The sequence below is a fragment of the Xiphophorus hellerii genome, chromosome 1, assembly GCF_003331165.1.
Source record: "Xiphophorus hellerii strain 12219 chromosome 1, Xiphophorus_hellerii-4.1, whole genome shotgun sequence".
Lineage (NCBI taxonomy): Eukaryota > Metazoa > Chordata > Actinopteri > Cyprinodontiformes > Poeciliidae > Xiphophorus > Xiphophorus hellerii.
The window spans coordinates 6,026,928-6,050,658 of NC_045672.1; the positions used below are offsets into that span (position 1 = coordinate 6,026,928).

The following is a 23,731-nucleotide window of genomic DNA, read 5'->3' on the forward strand; positions in this document are numbered from 1 at the left end:
TTGCATTTCAATTAATATATCTGGTCTACTGTCTGACTGACCATGTTGTAAACTGGCTAAAGAAGAACTAGAATCCAAGCAAATTATTGATTTTAATGGTCTTACCTCCTTCACCCATTGAACTGCTAAAAATAAAGCAAGCATTTCTCCTGTATACACTGAGACTCCAACACTAATCCTTTCCCCTACCTTAATTATCTTTGTTCATCTTTTCTAATAATGAAAAATCAACTTCAGTATCAGGAAGTATCCAAGGTGGTATTGTGGGTAATGAAACTGTCTGACATATATCTAGTTGTTCTAAATGGATTTTATTAACTTTAGAATTTAATACCCGTGCAGGTGCTTAAAGGTTTAAGCACCTCTATTGTTGGACGATCATTTCTTTGTCCCTGTAGATTTACTGGGTCAAATCGATTTGACCCAGTAGTTTAAAGATAATTGATCCCTTCTAACTTTAAGAGGTATTTTTCCCATTGCTGCTGTTGAAGATGTTTCACAAGCACCAGTACATATTCCGAAAGCCTGATGTTGGACATTATTTAACTTACGGAGGTTTGTATCTGCAGCTGAGTTATAAACTATGGATCCATAATCCAAGACTGACCTAATTAACCCAGTATAAATTGCTTTTAATGAATTTCTATCAGCTCCATTCTGCTCCAACTAAACACCTCATTATATTTAATACCGTCCTACACTTCTCCATTATTTTGTTAATGTGTACACTCCATGTCATTCTTCCATCAAACCATAATCCAAGAAATTTAAATTGTATAGCTCTTTCCAATTCCTGGCCATTTAATTTTAGCTTAATTTTTCTCATCAACTCTTTTCCTTGTAAAAAAAAAACATTATTTTAGTTTAAATAAATGGGAAAATTAGTAGAACATGCAAGAAGAATAAACAGAAAACCAGAGTCAGTTTACTCTTTTTTACAACATGCCAGAATACAATTTAATGCAAGTCTTAAAACTGAACCTGTGACTTTAATTTTAAAAAAGTATTTTTTAACATAGTAGTGAAAACTGTCACCATGTCATCATAGTGTCATAGGATACAAATAGAGCTACTACTACTGTCTGAAGAAATTAACCTCTCCTGGTCAAAAATAACCAATCAGAGTCCAGAGGAGGATCTTAGCGCTGTCAATCATGCGTATGTGCTGCTCAAAGTGGAGTGGAGTAGAAACAACTTACCCTTTCAGGAAAACTGTTTATCCATGTTAACTTGCCTGACCATTCACAACAGGCTCTGCACAGCAATGAGCAACACCGCACAGATAGGAGCATAAGTATGATTGACAGCGCTAATACCCTCACCCTCGCTCTGAATCTCCTGTTTCTAGCTAGCACTTGGAGCACTGATTACCCATCTCATATTATACTGTCATGACATAGAGGCAGTTTAAAAAAAAAAAAAGGTCACATAATGAAGCTTTAACAAACCTAAATTCATTAAAATCATTAGAAAACCTTCATCAGGGTAAACACCCTCATTGGAGTTTACTTGAATTTGTCCCGAATGTTTTCATGTATGGAGGACCACAAAAAAACAAAATATATATTAATGCTTTTATTTTTTATTATGTCAGTTTTGGTCCTCCGTACTCATTAAGGCGCATCACATATGAACCATAAAGGGGCTCAAACAAGGACTGAATAAATTAAATACACAAAAGAAAATCTTAATGGAAACAAAGTAATTAAAATAATAGCTCAAGTCATGTCATTTCTGAAAAATAAAAATCTTCTAGAAAAAAAATCTAATCGTTTTTTGTTTTTTTTCCCCCAAACTCCAGTCCAGTTAGTGGCGATAATCCATCTTTATTCTTGGTCTGTCAACCGAGAAGAAGAAGAAGAAGAAGAAGAAAAAGAAGAAGAAGAAGAAGAAGAAGAAGACAAGTTTCTGTCTTTAGCGGATGTGCTTCTGTTTCCGCTTCCTGCGGAGCTCAGCTGTTTATTTGGAGAGAAGGGACAGGACGAACAGAAGCTAATAGGAGCGGCGCTGAGCCTGTGCTGCTTTTTGCGCTTGTGGCTTTAACCCAACAGCATAACCGATATTTATAATTTTACGAACAGAAGCTGTTAAAATCGCAGCGTCGCCAGAAACGCTTGCGGCGTGACGGGTTTTATTGTCGGCTGACAGCTCAGATGGTCACACACTAACCTTCACAGCCCGTGTGTGTGCATGCAAGGATACCGACCCTGTCCTAACCAACGATGCAAGGAGTCTGTTCGTGAAAACACCCCGATCCAAGGCAAGTAGCTGAACTATTTTACAACATCAGTTTTTAACATTTGCCATTTCGAGACGAAGACTCCCGGATTGTTTTATTCTGAGACGGTTTTATATATATATATATATATTACAATAAATTGGAATAACCGTGTATGCAAGACCTTTGAAAAATCATTATAAGTAGCCTCTCATGAAAATGTCTCATAGACTCAAAATAAGAAAATTGGGTTTTGTTTACGGAATAACTGCTTTGCCTAGTCCAGGTGTCAGCATGCCTTCGGAACCAGTTTGCTAAGTAAAATTTGTCTACAATTACAAAATCTATATGGATTTTCTGAAGAAAGTTACCTTTTAATAGGTGAATAAAATGTTCTAGAAAAGCCTTGTAGTTTGTACCTAAATAAAACATGATTAAACTATTTTCTTTTCTTTCATTAGTACCATTCTCATAATATTGCTTGTATATTTCAAAGTATATTTAAGGTCTCTTTGTTTTTAGGGGTGCACTGATTGCAGTTTTCTGACCAATTGCCAACCACCGATCTTTGACCAGCCTGACTTGCCGATGCTGCTTTTGGCCAATACATTTTTTTTTTAATTTTTTTGTCTGAAATGCTGCTAAGTATAGCAATAAAGTTGCTGAATTGCCAACAATAGGGGTGACCATTGTTAACTGCAAATGTACAGACATGACCTGATGGGTGGGTCTGTCATTTAACCTCTCTCACTGAAGGGCAAAAGAGGACAGTGGCTGTTTGCAGGTGGAGAAGGTTGGTGGATGAGATCGGCTTCATATGTAAATATCGGCTGATTACTGAGCTCCCAAATTTAATGAAATTGGGACCGGTTTATCGATGTACCCTTATTTGTCTGTTGAGAGGTTTCGCTAATATTCATTAACCACTTTATTGGACCTCGAGCCTGCTGATGAAAACCTGGCTGTATACAAAAAGTTTTTCTTGTTTTTCTCTTTTTTAACATAATTGAGCTGACTTACAAAATGAGGGAAAGAGAGGTGTTAGAATTGACTTGTCACTTCTGCTTTAGAGTATTTGCTTTTATGAGCTTACAAATCCGTGAACGTCTCAGACGTTTCGGTTAAGGAACTCGCCTAAAGCAGTTTAAGGGTCTTAAGGATGTCAAGACAGCGAGATTTATATTCGTGGATGACTTTTACTATAAATGTTTGGGTAACCTTTATTCTGATTTCTGCAGTGCCATGTCTATATCTGTTCCAAGACCCAGCCCTTTAAAATTTCAATGCAAGAAGAAAAACAGAACAATGGCTGAAGTAAATGTGTCACCACTGAAGCATTTTGTCACCGCAAAGAAGAAGATCAATGGAATATTTGAACAACTTGGGACCTACATCAAGGAAAGCGCAGCCTTTCTGGAAGGTATATTCTATCTAAAATTATCACCTACGATAACATCTGGTAAAAATGTCACTGTTATGGGGTCTCGCGGTATTATTTTTACGGCTCTAAAATGTGTGATTTTGCTTCTTTTTTCTTTTTACATGCTTTGATGTGAATACATAGCTGATCTTCACCCTTTGACATGACCTGTTGCTGTCAGAGCAATAATAATAATATATTTTATTCATAATGCTCCGATCTATCACATTTTCTTAAATTTTATTTATGAGGCAGTAGTAGAGACGAAGCTTTTCCGTTTTCTGAGTTTTTAATAAGCGTCCTCTGACTGCCACTGTCATTCAGGCATGTTTTGTACGTAGAGCAACCTTCTTCCTCCTAAGTTGCCATCTGTCTTTTCATGGGAGCAAAAGAATAGCAGATTTTATTCGTTTAGACAGGTTTATACCTTGAAACCCATAACCAGCCAATGCCTAATCTCCACCGATCTACTGTGAGATGGGAACAATCTTCCCCTTTGTGAAAGTATTTGCATCAAGAACAAAACCCTGAAAGTTTTATGTGTGAAGAAAAGGTCATTCAAATAAAATCAAAATTTGTTAACAACTGGCTTAACAACTGAAGTCTGATAATCAAATACAATAAAAAAGAAAAATCTTAACAGTTATATTAGGAAAAACAATGTGTTGAGGGGTTTTATCCTGGGGATCACCTTGTTGAATTTAAAATGCAGCAGAATATAGTTCCTAATGAAATTCTTCCACTAAAAATATGTATATTTCTTCAGTGGACTGACATGAGTGCTTTCTTCACATCCTACGCATAGGTCTAGTTGGGGCATCTACGTTTGAAGGTTTCCAGTCATGTCTTATCTTAAGGTGTGTTTTTCCACCTGTCCTTGTAGTGATCCGTTTGGCTTGATGCTGCAGGAGTTTGATGACTTGACAGTTTATTTCAGAAGGTGGTGAGATTCAGAAAGTTAGAACTGACCAGTGTGTGAGTTTTATCTACCCTTCAGTGGTGACATTTCCATTTCTCTCAAAGTACACCCGACTTTCTACCAGAAAATGTAGCTTGTTGTCTTTAGCATCATACCAACATGAAATTGATGTTGTTGTCCACGGACTTGAGTTCAGTAATGGCTTACTCTTCTTTGATTTGGATTTTGACCAAGGTGTTTTTATAGCTCAACTAGACGGTAGGTGTTGAGTTTGGTGCCCTGTCTCACAACTCCTTCATGTAGAGATTGGCTAAAATAGGAAAAACTGGGGACCCTGCTGTAGCACATTCATAATTCTGGTAACCAGATATTTAGCAATGCTCTGATGGCAGAGAGATTCAGACACTTTGAAATTATGAAGCAAACATTGAGCTTGTTGACAGGAAAACATTGAAATGGCTGCAGGGTTAAACTGTTTAAAACAGACATGAAGCAGGAAAACAACCTTAAATTTAACTTAAATGTCTTCAACGTTGGAGAAATCCTCAAACTAAACTTTCACATGGGCAAAAATAGACATTTATATACTAAATATGTAACATTTTGCCACCATATAACTTTATGCAAGGCAGCATTTTTCATTCACATTTAAATCTTGAGTACCAAGTTGTCCTTATTTGCTCAAACAGAAATGATCTGCTCCTACCTTAAGATTTCTCTCACTTCTCAATAATTGGAATATAAAAATATGTTTTGCTCCAGTTTAAGCATTAAAACATCTTTATGTAAATACAACAATCCCTCTTTTAGATAACTGATTTGATTTGCTTATGATAGATCTCAAAATCTATCATTTTGCTCCTGCATTTTGTCTTTGGAAGATCATATATGCAGAGAGTGTCCTTTTTCGAGTTTTAGTAAGTAGCCTGTGTCTGATAATTTACAGTGGGTAAAACACTGGCTGGCTCTATAGTTTTCATATCCTGAAATTATACAAAACAGGATGCCTTATGTCAGTATTGTTTCAAGGATAAGACGGATCATTAAGCGACTAACCACTGTATCTCTCACCATTTAGATACTTACAAAAATGAGCAGCTGGACCCACTGACCACTGAGGAGCAAGTTCAGGAGGTCTGCAGTTACCTGTCCAAGGTGGCAGGAATAGGAGAAGTGCTTGCGCGGAGGCATATGAAGGTGGTTTTCTTTGGAAGGTAAATTAAATGATATTTTCTTGCACTCTGGCAATTGTGTATTTATCCTCACACAAACTTTTATGAATATGTTGAACTGTTTTGTTTCTTTCGCACAAACATTCAAACTCAATTCAATTCCCTTTATTAATCCCAAATGGAAAGTAAATGTTGCAACTCAAGTTACGGTGATGGCTGTGGACAGAAAGGACTTTCTGTGGTGGACTTCAGTGTTTCCCTTGGGTCTTGGTCTTGGGGGTGGGTAAATTTTAGGGGTGCACCGATTGCCCCGATTTCTTTAATTTTGGGTGATCGACGATCGGTCGACACCGACACGTGAAACCGATTTTATCCACCGATCTTTTCTACCACCATAAGAGTCTGAGGGAGGGCTATGTTTCCCAATAGTTTGCCTTCTGTTGCCAACTTTGCAAGTTTTTGTTATATTTAGCACAGAAACAAATCGGTGTAGGCCGAAATCAGTCAGGCTTTTTAAATATTGGTGATTGGCAAGAAAACTGCAGTCGGTGCACTTCTACCATCTTTTACAACAGCAATAACAACACTTATTCCTGCTGTTACTTGCAGGAGAGCAAGCTGCAACCATTAAAACAACACTTTGCACGTTTAAACTTCCTCCAGTCTTAAGTGATGGGGTCATTTAGACCCCACAAATTTTTTTACTCGGTGCGCGGTGTGGTGGGGTCACAGTGACCCCATTTTCTCTTTTACAAAAGTTTTTTTTGTGCGGTTTTGGAAACTGACGGTCTATTTAATTTCCCTTTGGGATCAATAAAGTATTTGTGAATTCGAATTTTGAATTTGACGGGACAACCCCTCCGCTTCCCCACTGTCCAACCGTGACATCTGCTGTGCTCCACCTGAGCGTCGCCCTAAGAACGCAGGAAGGTTGGAAAAATGCAGGTGTCCTTTGCTTGCCTTGCTGTTTTTTGCGACTGTGTGGTCGGATCGCGTGTTCATCCGTGTGCGAGTGCACCTCACTCAGCGCGTATTAGAATCGATGACAGAGTAGGAGACGTACAAATTTAAACTTAGCAGCAGAGTTTTTGCTTGTCTCAAAATATCAAACCTTTTACATAAAGTGTAGGTAGGTTCCTGAAATTACTGCAGGTTTAACTGGCTTTACATGCTAATAACGATTTGTCCTTTCACAGAACCAGTAACGGGAAGAGTTCTGTGATCAACGCCATGTTATGTGATAAAGTTTTGCCATCTGGAATTGGACACACAACCAACTGTTTCCTGAGGGTGGAGGGCACAGATGGCAATGATGGCTTCCTCCTCACTGAAGGCTCTGAGGATAGGAAAAGCATAACGGTTAGTGACCTTACCAACAGTTCCAGTTACTAGTGTAGCCACCACTGTACGTTAAATAAGTGAGTTTGTGGTAGAATGTTGTTTGTGAGTAAAGATTGACCCAATGATGTCTCTGATCAGACGGTGAACCAGCTGGCCCATGCTCTACTTCAGGATGTGGATCTGGATGCTGGGAGTCTGGTCTGTGTCATGTGGCCTAAAGCAAAGTGTGCTTTACTAAGAGATGATTTGGTGCTTTTGGACAGGTCAGCTGAAAGTTGATTTTTAGCTTTAACTGGAGTGTTAATACTCAGTTTTGAAGAAAAATGTAACCGATCATTTCCATTTGATCCTTTCTTTCACAATAGCTGACACTGCCTCATAAAGCTTAGTGGTTCATGCTTTTCTCCTCTCCAGCCCAGGCATCGACGTCACCACCGAATTGGACAGCTGGATCGACAAGTTCTGTCTTGATGCAGATGTGTTTGTTCTAGTAGCAAACTCAGAATCCACACTCATGCAAACAGTGAGACACAAAAGCTTCGTTCTACAGAAACAACTGAATCAAGTATTTTACGAGATAAAGCTAAAGTAACTGGGAATTGTGCAATTGCTTGTTTAATGTAAATTATTTAAATGCCCATCGTGTTTCAGTTATCCGTTTTAAAACGTATCTTAACTGTCTGCAGGAGAAGTCCTTCTTTCATAAAGTCAATCAGCGTCTCTCCAGTCCTAATGTTTTTATCCTCAACAACCGTTGGGATGCCTCTGCCTCAGAGCCAGAATACATGGAGGAGGTTAGTCAACTTTATATGATAAAAGTGTGCACACAATTCTTTTTCTTTTTTTTTTTTTTCACCAGTTATACTTTTTGCTAAAAAACTAATTTTTAAAATGAAAACAAGACAGACTGGCAAAACAGCACTACTGTTACCTCAAGACAAAGACAGCAGGGTCAAGCTCAAGTCATGGCAATTCATAGCTAGTATTGGTAGCAGTTTAGTAGCATCAGCCTCTGACACTAGGGTACCTAGTTGCCTGACAAGCATTTAATTTTTGTCAGAAATGTCAACACATCAGATGAAACTAAGATGCACTTGATTTTAAATACCTTACAATTACAGCCTTAAATATCTCCTTTGAACATCCAGTGTCACATTTTAAAGACTATTAAAAATGGCCCAGCAAGCAGGATCTCCTCTGCTTGCTGGGAAAGAAAGTCTCAGTCCTGGAGGAATTTTATGTTGATGGTAAACTGTATGGAGCGTTTGCACATGAGTCCTCCGGTCAGTTCAGAGCCTTTGTTCCCGAATCTGTTGCGTTTCTTACAGCGTGTGTTTATCTTGACACAGGTTCGCAGACAGCACATGGATCGCTGCACTAATTTTCTTGTGGATGAGTTGGGCGTTGTTGACAGAGCCCAGGCCAGCGACCGCATCTTCTTTGTCTCAGCTAAAGAAGTGCTTCAGGCTCGGGTGCAGAAGGCCCAAGGAATGCCTGAATCAGGTTGATTGGATTCTAATTGCTTGTGGTGTTTAACAGGCTTTGTGGCAGGGAGCCAGGGTGGGGAGAGTGTTTTTTTTTATATACAGTACAGACCAAAGGTTTGGACACAACTGTGTGTCCAAACTTTTGGTCTGTACTGTATATATGTGGGAACAGAACAAAAGAATGACACAAAAACAAAGGCTGATCATTTACATTATATTGCAATAATCCCAACCCCTACCAATGACTGTCAGCCAACAATGGATTTTATGAGAACCAAATCTTAAAGATCCGTTCACTTTAAAGAGCCAGTAAAAGTGTCAAAGTATCAATTTTTGAACATTTACAACAAGCCTTTTAAAAAAAAAAAAAAAAAGCCATTTTTTCTCTAACATAGTTTTTGAAATTCACAAAAAAGTCGAATAATCTATCAAATTAATCTGCAAAAAAATTAATATTTGTTGAAAGGTTGCAAAATACAACAACAATATGTTCTTACTTAAAAAATGGTTTTAAAATGTAAATGTCAAATAGCTGTTATTTTTTACTAGGTTTTGTGTGCATTAATAACACTTTAGGAATAGGAAATATATATATATGTATATATAAATATATATATATATGTTTCTGTCCAATATGTGAAGTCAGTCTTGTTAATCATTATGTCTAATGTGACAGTGTATAGGATTTTGAAGACAGTATTGTTCTTGCCGCTGTTCCAGGTGGAGCTCTCGCTGAGGGATTTCAAGCCAGAATGTTTGAGTTCCAAAACTTTGAGAGGCGATTTGAAGTAAGACCCTTTTACTGTGGAGCATCATAAAATATTTCCATTCCTCTTATCGCGCTTCAGCTAATTTCTGCATATCATTCATAAACACTTGCACGTTTCAAAATGACGGTTTTCATAGGAGCAGGTTACAGGTTTTAGATTTTTCAAGACATTCACATTTTGCATTGATGTCCGGATTTCTTGACTGCCTGTTTAATCAGTTTGCTGTGTTTAGGAGTGCATATCTCAGTCTGCGGTGAAGACCAAGTTCGAACAGCACACAGTAAGAGCAAAGCAAATATCTGAAGCTCTGCGGCGCATTATGGACTTGGTACATGTAGCTGCCCAAGAACAGAGGTGAGTGTGTGTTGTACTGTCCACACTAAACATATGAGCACTGTCACAGTGGGGTACGTCTCTGACAAACTAAAGTTGTACTAATGATTTGGTGGTGTTAAAGGGCTAAAATTTTGTGTGACAGTGTTTTGCAAAAGTATTCATAACACTGAGCTTTTTTTTGTACTCTAAATTTATTTAACATTTTTCATTATTAAAATAAAGCATATTTTAATAATGTTTAATTTTGGATTTTGGGGGGACGGATTTGTAGTATAGTGGGGAAAAAACCCCAAACAATACTACAAAGTGTTAGATCTAATTATGCTTCCCTGCTCTTTTACGTAAATCATTTAGACCAGCGTTTGTTGAAAGAGTGTACTTTTATGCGTAGAAGATATGTCAGCTTGTCTACAGTGAATCTCCTCCACAATTCCTTGCCAATGATCCAACTGGGGTGGGAGTCTCCTGGTTATAGACCCGGTTAAAGTTGGGTTTTTTTGCTTGCAATTGGTAGGATTTAAAAAAGATACATGTCTTATTTTTGAAACACTTTTCCAGATATTAGCCCCAATAGGAGAAAGTCTGTCTATGTCACGGTACCCTGAGTACCACTTTTAAAAATATATAACTTTACAGCAGGTTATAATGAAACTCCTTTCTCCATCTCAATGAGTTTGTACTTTTGTGCATGTTTGCTCAGACTCTACTGCTTGGAGACAAAAGAGGATCGTCAACAACGGCTGGAGTTTATAGAGAAACAACTGGATCTGTTAACTATGGACTGCAAGGCTAAGATCAAGAGGATTACAGAGGAGGTGGAGAGACAGGTGAGAAAAATTGCATGTAAAATTGCAACATGTGACGTCACAGTCCCTGTGATTACGTGTTATCACGTTTAGTATTTGTTCTAAAAATAATGGCGGCGCTTGACTGTTAAAATTTGCTTAATATTACTGTATTTTAGTTCATTAAATCCATATTAAATGAAAACATCAATAAATTGTGGCTTTCATTTCATATATTTTCAATAGCAGAAGTAAAAGTTAACAGAGTGGCATTGGGGTTGAAAATCCAACACAGTTTAAGAAACATTAAACAAAATGTGTATATGGCCGTTTTATCATTGAAAGAAAGGTCTATTTCAACTGACAGTAAATCTTTTGTCCTTGACCACTGCCCATTGTTAGCTTGGTTTAACAAAACGACAAAAAATAAAAGCAATAGGCTGTGAATTAGAATGTCAAAAATGATTTATGAACATTTGCTAATTAATGTGGTGTGTTTGTTGTCCTGTCCAGGTAACCAACACTATGGCAGAGGAAATAAGGAAGCTTCATGTCCTGGTGGATGACTTCCACATGGACTTCCACCCATCACCTGTGGTCCTCAAGGTCTACAAAAATGTGAGTTACCCTTGGTAGTTTCCAAAATGATTAATTCATTAGTCGGTGCATATTAAAGAATTAAAAAAGGGGAGAAAATAAAACCTTTTAGTGCTTTAAATTGTTTGGTGCACTTTGGGGTCAACATCTATTCATTTAGAAACAAGAACTACCAAACTCAAATAGAAGTTTCAAAGATCTATTTGATAACTTGATCGGTTGCTAGATTACTATAAAATTCTGTATAAATGAAATATGACATAAATGAAATTTGACTTTGTAATTTAGCGCCTTGAAATTGAGCCTCTGAATCGTTTTTACATAATAATGCCCCTTTAAGCAAAGAAACTAATGTAGAATTTATGCTAGTTACTTTAAACACTAAATACCAATCTTCATAGAACACAGTCTTTAGTACCGTAACTTCCAGACCATTGTGCGCACCTGAATATAAGCCGCACCCACTAATTTGACAAGAAAAAAAGTGTACATGTATGGGTCGCTCTTGCCTATTCTTCAGGTTTCCACGTTGTAACATGAGAGATACATTATTTTTTTTTTTTTAGACTTAAGCAGCTTGTACCACGGTTGCTTAAAAAACAAACGAGGAAAGATCATTGATCACTACCTACACACTAAAGTTGCCTTCTTCAGTGCTGGAATTGAACTCGTAAGTCTTTGTTTCGTTGTTGCTCTCATTGTCACTTTTGTCTAGAGGCGAATTTGCTGTGGCGTTTGTCCTGTCCTCTTCATCACGCAGCAGTTTCTAAACCCGCTGATAAAAAGGCGTGCGTTAGCTGCATAACCGTGTTTAAAACACATGAGAAAAGCACTGGCTTATAGTCTGGACGTTATAATGCTTGCTTTTAAATGTAAGAAACTTTTTCAAATTACACAGGAGACATCCTTTACAGAATAATAATGTGTGTTTTAAATAATAATGATCAAATCAGTCACTACTGGTGTGGCCTTTACAAACTCAAGCAATAGCTTTTTTTGGTCACTTGATGACTGTGTAACTATTTTTATGTATTTATTTTTGCTTAATTTTGCCAGCAACCTATCATGAAGTCAAACTGGTTTGGAGAGGTGTTGAGTGAGGAAAGAGAGGTAACGGTAGAGAGTGTGAGATGTGTGTGTTCCCTGCAGCCTGACAAGCACCGTAAAGTTAATTGTTGTCATATGAGTTTTAAAGCAACTGACTTTATGGATGTTTTATTTTAGTTCCTCGCTCAGTTTGAATTACGCTGTCTGAGTTTTTGCTAAACTCCCAAACAGTTGTCCAATTTTAATGACAAACAACAAGATCGCTTTGTGTTTTAGGAACTCCATCGGTACATAGAGGACGGTCTGGGTAAGACCATGTCTGAAAGGTGCTCCAGCTCCATCACGAACGCCCTGCAGGCCACACAAATGGAGATGATAGGTAAAATATCAGGCAGCTAAATACTAATACTTCTTGTCTGTTGTCTCTACACAGTCTCATGTTTGGTTTGTGCCATTTACATGCTGCTGTACGCTACAATGTTAGATCAGTAATGTCTATGGATAGTCCATCAAAATTGCATTAGATTTCATTAGACTTCATGAACATCTCTGACCCTTAAATTATGTGTCTGCTGTCAGGAAACTAAACTAGCGCCTCTCTGTCCCCACATTTAAATGCAGAGTTTTGTGCAGGGTTAGCTCAAACCCCATTTCCATCATGGCAATAGAAGTGTAAGTGGTTGAGGAATATAAATACCTCAGCGTTCGCCTGGACAACAGAATGGACTGAAGACGCAACAGTGAAGTCGTCTAGAAGGATCAGAGCAGACTGGACTTCTTGAGGAAGCTCAGATCCTTCAAATTTTGCAGCAAGATGCTGCAGATCTTCTGTAAGTTTCTTGTTGAGGCCGTCATTTCTTCTGCCATAACCTGCTGGGGCAGCAGCATCACAGTCAGGGACCTAACCTGATAAAGAAGGCTGGTTCTGTTCTGGAGACCACAGTGGAACCTCTGGGGATGCCGGTGCAAAGAAGGATTTTACATAAAATAAAGAAAACTACAGACAACCCTGACCATCCTCTTCATGAGACTCTCTTAGAAGAACAGGGTATCTTCAGTCAGAGGCTTCTTTAAATTTGCTGTAATACAGACAGCTACAGGAGATCTTTCCTGCCAACATCCAACACCATCCACAATTACTCTTTGAAGATTTTTAATTAATACGAGATGCATTTAATTTCCCTTTAGGATCAATGCAGTATTGTTGTATTTGAATTTTGAAGTCGAAATAGCTAATTTATACACCTGGCCTACTGATGATCTCTGTACTGTTCGAGATTGTAACAGAAATACTGTACAGTCATAAGAAGTGGAAAAATCAAGCTAAACCCTTGGAAATGGGAGGGCCGGGAAGACTGGTTACTGAACGACATGCACAGGACATTGATATGTTGGAAAACATGCAGAACTTGAACCAGATACCTTAAAGCAACAATATTATTTGAGCTAAGCCATGCAGGATAGAGAAATCTACATCCCAGCCTCCACGTCCTCAGATGGTTGGTGCCACTTCACAATCTCTACCCGGAAAATCGGGGAAGATGAGGATCCATATCCCGTCGTTTGTCAGAGGGGGGTTCTCCCGCGCCAGCCGCAGTATTGTCTCCTTAACTCGAAAGCTGTGAATCTGTGACGTTGTGGGACGTGGCCAGTGTCAGGTGGCTCCAACAGTCGGTGAACTCTGACAACCTCTGTCCTAAAGGGACTTCTACTGAAGAAAACATTGCTTTCAGGGAGGGAGACGGGGAATTAATGAGCGTACAAACTCAGCTCAAAGTTTGCACTTACAGTTTGTTATTAGGAAGATGAGCATTTTGATCATATTTGAATGTAAAAATCACTTTCACCATCTACTTAAATCGGGTTACTGTTATCATTGACCCCAGTTATCTACTGCTTAATGCTTATTTTTGTCGTCATCTTATGGATGGTATGGACGGTAAATGTAAATTGATCTCAACTGATTTTTAAATCATTTTTATTATAGAGGGCCTGAAGCCTCTGCTGCCAAATCCGATCAGAGAGCAGGCCAACAAGATCATTCCTCGTCAGTTCTTCAACCTTACATATGACCTGGCCTGTGACAAGCTTTGTAGTGATTTTCAAGAGGATATCAGCTTCCACTTTTCCCTTGGTTGGACCATGCTTGTCAACCGGTTTCTAGGGCCCAAGAACACCCGACGGGCCCTCATGGGCTACAACGACCAGGTAATCTTTCCCAGGTTTTGGAAAAAGAAACTGCTTAGTCAGTCACATTATCTGGATGGCATTAAATTTTCCTCTGGTGAAAAAGAACCTTGTTGTTGTCTTTTACCAGGATGCAATTTTTTTCAATCCATTATGTTAGCAGGTTTCTAGGATTTCCTTCTTTCCCCTTTGAAATACTGGCAACATTGGAGTATTATGGTCAATAATTCACTGTTTTTTACATGTTTAATTACTACAAGAAAGGTTGTGGTGCTGTAGAAGCATGACCTATAATCACGCCCGAATAAAAGAGATCTGTGCTGCTTTTCTTTCTTTCTTTTTCTTTTGCTGCTAAACTTGCAGGTTCCTCGGCCCATGGCCCTAACACCAGTCAGCACCAGCATGCCTCCATTCCCACAAAGTTCTGTGACTCAGGAAGAGCTCATGGTCACCATGGTGACAGGTCTTGCATCTCTTACATCGCGTACTTCCATGGGTGTCCTTGTGGTTGGCGGCGTGGTAAGTTAATTACAGGGTCAAATAAATTTTTTGAAATCTTTCCAAATCTGCGTAGTCATAAAAACATTCTACAACAATCAATAATCCCCTTCCAATTGAGTCACTGTTACACTGATGGTCAGAGTCCATCACTAATCACGCCTCGTAGGAAAATGACGTAGTGAACGTCAATTATGTAATGCTGACAGACCCTGCCAGCATTACATAATTGCTTATCGTTACTGTCATTAATCAGTTCTTACCCTCTTTACCTTGATAAGAAAACCTCTTAAGAGTCAGGCTACCTCGCTGCTGCTGGTTAGCTCTGTTTTTGTGATGCTACATGAAATTAGCTTAATTGTTTTTGTTAGAGTTAGCCAGTCCTGGCAAGCGTGTCCACCTGCAAAGCACCAATTCCAAGCCTTCTGGCCTGGCTTTGTGCCTCGGAATGAGCACAAAGCTAACACAAGCAAAGTAAAACTCTTAAATTTCCCTCCGATCTCAGGGGTGCAGCTTTTCGCTTCAAGACAAGGACCAGCATTGGTGCTTGTCCCATCAGTCCTGGGATCGTTTACACTCGGAGAGCAATGGTGGAGACCAAAGCACATGCGTTCTGTCACCAGCTTTGTCACTCAACCCTGGAGAGACGGGTTGAGTTCTTAGAGAAAGTGCTGGGCGAGGCTGCTATCATGTAAAGATTTACTGCCCTGCAAGTCATTTTGTTCAATTTTGACGAGGATGGCTTTTCAGTCGTTGTCCCCGCTTCCAGGAGGGCGGACCAAATGGAATATATCAGTGAAGCTAACAATGAAGCTGCAGAGCAGGAGGAAAAGAGAGGTCATGTATACTTACATGTTTAGGCCCTGTCTGTAGATGGCCATGAGTCTTTAAATACGGCTTCTTTTCTGTGCCTAAAGCTGGATGTGCAGTGGCTCTCCCATCCTCCTTCAAAGAAAGCATTGCGATTCGCCAAGTTTTATCTGTGGAGCAGGCTACAGACACAAGCTGTCTGTCCATGTTCCCAGAGTTTGATTTGGAACTGAGGACTTTGTGTCTCAAACTACTGTCTAGCCGTGTCACGGTACCTGGCTGTGGACAGTGTTTGGACCTGGATGGTGCCGAAATCACTGTAGATTTCAGCACCATTTGCGCATAAACATCAGCAACTAAGGAGGTGGTGATCGATTTCAGTAGAAGGGTTACTGAAATTGTACCAGTAGACATCCAGGGTTTGGACATCAAGATTGTGGAGCAGCACAAGTATCTCGGGGTTCAGCTCAATGACAAACTCGACTGGTCCCATAACACAGATGTCCTGAGCTAGAGGGTTTAACTTGTCTCTACTTGCTGAGCAGACTTAGTAGGACAGGACATTACTTAGAGCTTTGTATGAATCTGGTGGCTTCAGTGATTTGCTGGGCTGGTAGAAGCTGAGAGAGGGACAGGAAGCCCTCTCTCCATTGAGGAGGTGAGAGGAGAATGTTAGCTAGATAGAGAGCAATTATAATCAACTCCTTTCAGCCTCTATATGAGATTGTGGGGGCCTTAGGTAGCTCCTTCAGCAGCAAACGGATACATCCATGTTTTAGAAAGGAGAGATGCCACACATATCAACTGCTGTCTCTTTGACATTTATTTTTATGAAGTTTTCTTGTAAACAATATTATGCTACAATCTGACAGGCCTCTAACTAGATTACAGGACTGACACAGTATTGTAATCTAGGACAGTCCTGTCACAGTCCTGTCCTGTCTAGTCCTGTAATCTAGATTACAGGAATTGACCTAGATTTGTGAAAATCTAGGTCAATTTTAGTTTTGAAAGTTTGGTAATCCTAGTTGATCCTTCAATTATCTGTTTAAAATCCTACTCGGTATATTATTTAATTTCCTTCTCTTGTTGTTACTGTTCCAAATTACATTAAAATCCCCCAATAACATCACTTCATTTCACAAGTCACACTGCCTGAATACATTAAAATATTTTTCATTATAACAAAGGCGCATAAGACTCTGCTCTCATCATTAGACGCTGACATCGATAGGGTTCACTGATTACATCTTTTTCAGGTTCTGGAAACATTTCAATGAGGAAACAATTTTGTTAAATGGGTCTAAATATTGCACAGCAATCCCTCAGCTGAAATAATGACAAACAGGAATATGTCTAAAACAATAAAGATCAATAGGGGCTACAGACAAGGCTGTGTGAGTGATAATTGTTCGCACAATTTTCTTCAGTATGTTTTGATGCCAAAGCGGTTCAGATAACTTGAGGCTTTTGCTACTGTCTGCAGATTTGGAAGGCGGTGGGATGGCGCCTGATTGCGTTATCACTGGGTCTTTATGGGCTTCTGTACGTCTACGAGCGACTCACATGGACTACCAAAGCCAAAGAGAGAGCCTTCAAGCGACAGTTTGTGGACTACGCCAGTGAGAAGCTGCAGCTAATTGTCAGCTACACTGGATCCAACTGCAGCCACCAAGTCCAGCAGTGAGTTTCAATCATGGTGTCAAAGGATACAACAATCAGATTATATGCTTCGACAGTAAAAAGTGTCTACTAAGCACTTTGAAATGCCTTCCTGCTGAAATGTGCTATACAAATAAAATTTGATTTGACTGCTTGGTCGCAGCAGAGCTACATGAACTTGTTGTGCTTCGGTCTTGTCTTTGGCAGAGAGCTGACGAGCGTGTTTGCGCAGCTGTGCCAGCAGGTAGACGTCACCCGTCAGAACCTCGATGATGAAGTCAACGAAATGAACAGGAAGATTGAGCTCTTGGACAATCTACAGAGCAAGGCTAAACTTCTACGGTAAGATACCGCTGTATGATGTGTTTGGAGTTACGGGTGGGGGGGATATATGTCTGTGTCTTCGCTGTCCACATGACTACGCAAGGGCGGGATTTTTGAGACCTGTTTTATTTTATTTTTTTTAAACTTTATGTTCATTGGTTGTTTTACATTTATCGATCACATACGAAACAAAGAACCGAACAACTGTCGGCAAGAGAAATTACTTGCGTTCTGACAAAGATAAACAGTTACAGGTGTGAATCAGCATTCAGATTGACTTTCCAATTTTAGAGCAGCACATATAATGTCAAAGAATAAGAGACCTGATTCAGTTATTCTCTAGAAATCTAGTCCGTTTGCTCCATCTCTTTTTGTAAAGATCCGCCTGCGGTCTCAGCATATAAACGTTAACTTTTCCATTTTAACTTTTCCATTTTGTGTGTTTTCCTCCATCAGTTTCACACAGTCCTTTAGCATCCGTGGGGTCAGGTTGAAGCCATTTCCGAGTGACCTTTTTTTTTTTGGCTGTAGCACTGAAGATTTTTACTGAAACCTGTTTTAAGAGAAAACTGTTTTGGGTTTCCTAATGTTTCCTTGTGGGTTTGGGGCACAAATACCGTATTTTCCGGACTATAGAGTGCACCTTACTATAAGCTACCGCTACAAAGTAAAAAACAAACAAACTGGAAACGTACATACTGTATATATAAGCTCCACTGGGCTATAAGCCGCTGGGATCTCCGCCTCTTTCGGTTTTCCACAAGGAGGCAGCAGGAGGCTGCGTCCTTAATAAATCTGTTATTAAGGACGCAGCCCTGCGTCTCCAACGCCTAACCATGGATTCGTTCACGCCGAGCTTACGTGCAGCAGATATCGATCTGTACTGCCAGATCGACAGCCTTCAACGTAAAAGCTGCGTCATATGAAGAACTGAATTCTGTTCTGCCTAATTGCAGATCTGAATTGCGTCTTCTTTTTTTTTTTCTCGTTAGGAACTTCGTGTTGTTTCCATGATGAGGGGGTTTGAGTTTGAAAAAATTTCTCCGTCATGTCTGCTGCTAGCATGTGCTTGTTCTAAATGAAAATCAGCACTTTCTTCTTTGATTTCCAATTCTGACTTCCAATAACTCACTTCCTGCTAAAGACCAGAAAAATCCACAGAAAAGCCGCACCGGGCTATAAGCTACGGAGCCCCCTAGGGGACATGGCAAATTTTTTTTCTTTTGCTTTCCCTTACAAATGTTTTGCATTACCTCGCAAAACTGTACTTATCAGTTATGCGGCATAATTGAATACTGTAAGCCTTTCTTACGGTGGGCGCCGTACTTTCTGCTTTAATATAAGGTTATGTGAAGTTTTTCCATGAATGTTAATATCTAATTGTGAAATGTCTGAAGTTTTATATCTTTCTTTAGGATAGAAAGGCACCACAAACCTATGTTATAAACAGAAACTTTCCGTAAGTAGGAAAGAAATAAAAATACATCCAAACTATATTTCTGAGTTAATATCGCGGGTAATAAGTCATCTGACAGTTTTGATTGTGTCTCTGTTGTGTTCGTAGTCTGAATGGTTTAAAGAGCTGCTTTCAGTGTCGCTCCATCTTAGCCTTAACAGACATAAACATGCAGTAAAAAAAATCAATTTTCAATCTGTTTTTTGCACCAAACAGTTAATAATAAAAAACACGTTTTCACTGAGGCTCTGTAAGAGCCATATTAATGAAATAAGTAATTATTGATATGACAGGAGCAGGCGGCTTTGACACTTAGGTGTGTCGACGTGGGAGTGACGTCACCAGGTATGAATGGGAAGGATACTGGCTTTGTGTGTATGAGGAAGCGGTGAGCGGGGCGGTCAGTCCTTGCAAAGTTTGGAGCCTGATCATCAAAATGGAATAAATCGATAATTGTGACAGAACAAAGAAGAGGTTTGGAGTTGATTGATACACGGACAGATGAGATTCCCCGAGTTAACCCAGTGCGGCCCTTTACCATCATTAGTTTGTCGTGTTTTTAATAATAAAAACTTGTTAATAGTAAAAACTGTTTGGTGCAAAACACTGATTGAAAATCGATTTTTTTTACTGCATGTTTATGTCTGTTAAGGCTAAGATGGAGCGGCACTGAAAGCAGCTCTTTAAACCATTCAGACTACGAACACAACAGAGACACAATCAAAACTGTCAGATGACTTATTACCCGCGATAATAACTCAGATATAGTCCAAATTAGGATGTATTTTTATTTCTTACCTACTTACGGAAAGTTTCTGTTTATATCGTAGGTTTGTGGCGCCTTTCTATCCTAAAGAAAGATATAAAACTTCAGATATTTCACAATAAGATACTAACATTCATGGAAAAACCTCACATAACCTTATATTAAAGCATAAAGTACGGCGCCCACCTTAAGAAAAGCTTGCAGTGTTCAATTATGCTGCATAACTGACCAGTACAGTATTGCGAGGGAACGCAAAAGAAAACAATTCCCCATGTCCTAGGGGGCTCCGTAATAAGCGTGGGAAAAGTAGCGGCTTATAGTCCGAAAAATACGGTAGTCAAAAACTTTACCATTTTAGAGAAAAAAAAACATTGCTGTGTGATCAGACCCTAAGGAAATCCAGCAGACTGTATTGAGTCAGACCCTAAGGACCCTATGGCTTAGTGGATTTACCTGTTTGTGTACTCAAAGTCCCCTAATATTCTGCCTTGTGTCTGTTCTAGTCATAGCTTTACTGAAAATTAAAATTAAACCCATCTTAGAAAACCGGACTTGGTCCTTTTATTAGTATTTATTTTTACCCCGTCAGACACTCGCCGATGCCCAAATGCAGATCTGAATTCCGTCTCTTTTTTCTCTCTCGTTAGGAACAAGGCGGGTTGGTTGGACAGTGAGCTCAATATGTTCACCCAGCAGTACCTCCAGCAGAGCAAGTGACCCAGGCGGAGCTTCCTTTGAGTCTGAGCATCATCAGGGGAACATGTAAAATGCTTGCATGGCTAATTTGTGATGTAATTGTAATGTTCTGTTCAGAAAACACGGCTAACACAAGTCTACAGAGCTCTGTGGTAATTGCCATGTGTTTCTATAGAGATAAACTGTGCAGTATGCATGTCATGCGAAGCCTATTTGAATGACAACAGAAGTAAATATTCCTCTCTGTACATCTCCATGTGCGTCCTTTCATCCTCACATGCGCAAATTCGGTACATCTAAGGAATTTCAGCGTCATGTTTGTAGAATAAGTTATATTTTAACTGAAAAAGTAACACACTTTGTTCTCACTTATTCACTGTCAGCATCTTAACTTGTGGGTGTTCTCAACCAGTGTGTAAAAGGCTTCAATGTACTTCTGCTTTTGGAGTTACGTTCGGTTCAAATCAGTTTGCTTTATAGCTCTGATTCAGCAACAAACGTTTCAGGTAGGGCTGCACAACTTATCGCGAACATTTTGTCGTCACAATATAAACTGTATGCAATATTCATATTGCACAGGACTGTTTGGAGTGCAATAATTGTTGGCTAATGTAATTCGACTGTAATGAACTTAGATTTTTCTTTATGCTATTGTTATGTTTAGCCAGTTTGATAGTCTCATGGCAGCAGATGCTAAACACTAATGATTTTAGATCAAATGCTAAAGGTGAGGGAGTGATAGAAGCACAGGTCAGGAAGGAAAAGAGAAACTGATATTGTCGACAAAATATTTACCAAAGTTATTGCCACTACAAGATTTTCTAATATCGTGCAGCCCTATTTTCAAAGCACTTTACAAAACAAACAGATCCTGTTTGTGTACAAAAATATACAATAGTCTCTGTCTAAACATACAGATACCAAGTCAAGTACAAAATCATTTCAATTTGATCCTATTTATAAAACAAAGCAGTAAAGTTTATTCATCGTTCAAATTGGTCAAAGGTTTCTATCAACAGAAACCTTTTGACGCATGTACGGCTAAAAACCAATTAATCCACAGCTATTTTATATTCAGTTTGTAGCCTAATTTATTGTTGACCATATTGTTGAGCCAAATTAACAATAAGTTCAGATGTATGATGTTTGTTTTTGTTGAGGTCTTGTATAAATGTAAAAACAGTTTATTTTGTCAATGTATTTCCCCTCTTCAATAATTGGCTAACATTATTTCCAACAAAATGATTACACTGTTCTTGTACGTGCTAACAAATAAAAATTTTTTTTCTTTCTCATTATTCTGGTACTTGGCAAAAATGATCAACTTTGGTGAGTCTCGCTCATCTACAACTTATGTTACTGCTTTATTAATAGCACCTTATCCCTATTTGGGGAAAAATGCCCTTGGGATTTTTTTTAACAGTTTATAGTCCGAGGCCCACTTAAAGCTGCAGAATGCAAATTTTATGAAAAAATAATTTTTTTTACATATTTGTTGAAATTATGTTGAGATAACCTGTGAAACATTGAGCTCCTCTGCCTTCTCCCAATGCCCCCAGAAGCAACTGCAGAAATACAAAGCTTGACCAGAAACAACCAGAGCCAGCACAATCACTGTCGTGTATTGGCCGGTGTTATCCTCCCTTTGCTCTCTGCTGTACTACACCACCCCTTTTCCTATATTTTATGTGTAATTAATACTTAGCGTACAGTATGGATAACTTCTGGTCAACCCTGTTTTTGTTTTCGTTTTTTTTTTACTAGCTTTTTGTTCAGAGACTGCGTGTTTACACCAGGTAGCTTCTGGTAGGTCTGATGTACTGCATCCCACCGAGCAACCCGAGCTGAGGAGGAGGAGGAGACATGGGAAATATTGAGCAACATGATGAAGAGCAACAAAGTCTGTTGCTCTTCCAGCGGTGTAAGTGAGGCTAGCCTTTTTTCTCCCCACTTGGACTATGCACCTGCCACTGCAATACAATACATCACCACATGGTGGAACTACTTGCCTATCATTTGATTTGTAGGTTACCTGTATTCTTCGTTGTGGATTCTTTCTGATGGATTCATACAAGCTGGCGTGCTCCACAGGAACGTGTGGTGAAACTGGCTCGTTATTTCTGATGTTTAAATAAGGACTTGTGGAGAGACACAAGTCTTTGCTCTCTTGCCATCTATACTCCGCACTTGGCTTCATAGACATGGATACGCAGACACCCCACTGAACCCGGGGTTTCACCTCACTGTAGCAGTGAACGGGAGTTGATTTCCTGCTATTTCCCCAGGAATCTTAGCACCATATTTCTATATTTCTCTGTGACACCAAGAGCGAGATGGAAGTGCGTCATATTGACCTGTCTCGTGCGTTACTAAAGTTTGTATATACAATCACAGGTATATAAGTAGCTGCGCAAAGGGGCACATCTTTGCGCGGTGCCACAATTACGCGGCACAACGTAATTTTGGAGCATTTTGGCTCTGGTGGAGAACATCGCCAAAGGAAGGATTCAGAGGGGGCGTTTCATCAGAGATCACACCGACCTGCTGGTAAATGTTGATGATGGTTAATTAGCTTTTAGATTGCCCGGACTGATCGTCCTGGAGCTCTGAGCAAAACTTAAAGAAGGAACCATGCGGTACCGACACCGGTACCGGTGCAGCTGCCTTCAGTCGAGCCATGTCCGCTTTGTGAATGCGCCTTTCCGGACAGAAAGCATCTCCGCTCTGTAAATGTACAACTTCTACTAAATAGTAGAATCATGTGCGACCACATTCCCCATTCAAATGACTGTCTGTCTTTAAATCCCGGCTGATCGCGTTACTCTTCAAATAGGCATTTGCGCGATCTCTTTATTTTTTCTTTTTAAATTTGGATTTTTTTCCCCCCTTTAAAATGTATTATTTCATTTTTGTGAGGTGACATTATGTGCCCTCAAAGCACCTTTTAAATAAAATATATAGTTATAAATATCTATACTGCTTCAAACAAGGACGTTGCCATGGTTATTGCTTCACGTGGTGGCAGACTTCCGGGTATTTATACTAATTTACACACTGTATGTATTTATGGGTGGCGACAGGGCGGACCATCCGCTGCGCTCTATTTCACGCAAATTGGGAAAATATAAAGGAAAGGTGCGCGGCCATGTGCGCGCGCACGGCTTTATACATCCGGATTTTTTTGTGCGCCGCACTTTTCTAAATCTGTCCGTACGCCAAGTTTTAAGTGTGAAAACTGCG

The 23,731-nt window shown here is 39.4% G+C and overlaps 2 protein-coding genes across 2 annotated transcripts in view; both read left to right on the forward strand.

Moving 5' to 3' along the window:
- LOC116721371 (tumor necrosis factor receptor superfamily member 14-like) overlaps positions 1 to 23,731 on the forward strand; it is a 1,133,408-nt gene that overhangs the window by 152,050 nt on the left and 957,627 nt on the right. The gene's annotated exons all lie outside the window — the stretch shown is intronic.
- mfn2 (mitofusin 2) lies at positions 1,909 to 21,770 on the forward strand. Its single transcript, XM_032564552.1, has 18 exons — positions 1,909 to 2,260; positions 3,457 to 3,638; positions 5,636 to 5,771; positions 6,926 to 7,088; positions 7,209 to 7,333; positions 7,485 to 7,593; positions 7,757 to 7,864; positions 8,420 to 8,573; positions 9,278 to 9,345; positions 9,560 to 9,681; positions 10,364 to 10,490; positions 10,962 to 11,066; positions 12,369 to 12,471; positions 14,080 to 14,300; positions 14,643 to 14,798; positions 17,074 to 17,270; positions 17,457 to 17,591; positions 20,443 to 21,770. The coding sequence occupies exons 2-18, from the start codon at positions 3,461 to 3,463 to the stop codon at positions 20,510 to 20,512; spliced, it is 2,277 nt and encodes a 758-aa protein (XP_032420443.1). The 5' UTR covers positions 1,909 to 2,260; positions 3,457 to 3,460; the 3' UTR covers positions 20,513 to 21,770.

Bases quoted from the DNA above. Each gene is read 5' to 3' on its own strand.
- mfn2 (XM_032564552.1), top strand. From the start codon at position 3,461: ATGTCTATATCTGTTCCAAGACCCAGCCCTTTAAAATTTCAATGCAAG. The intron at 8,574-9,277 runs GTTGATTGGATT...CCGCTGTTCCAG, and splicing joins CCAAGGAATGCCTGAATCAG to GTGGAGCTCTCGCTGAGGGA. The intron at 14,301-14,642 runs GTAATCTTTCCC...CTAAACTTGCAG, and splicing joins TCATGGGCTACAACGACCAG to GTTCCTCGGCCCATGGCCCT.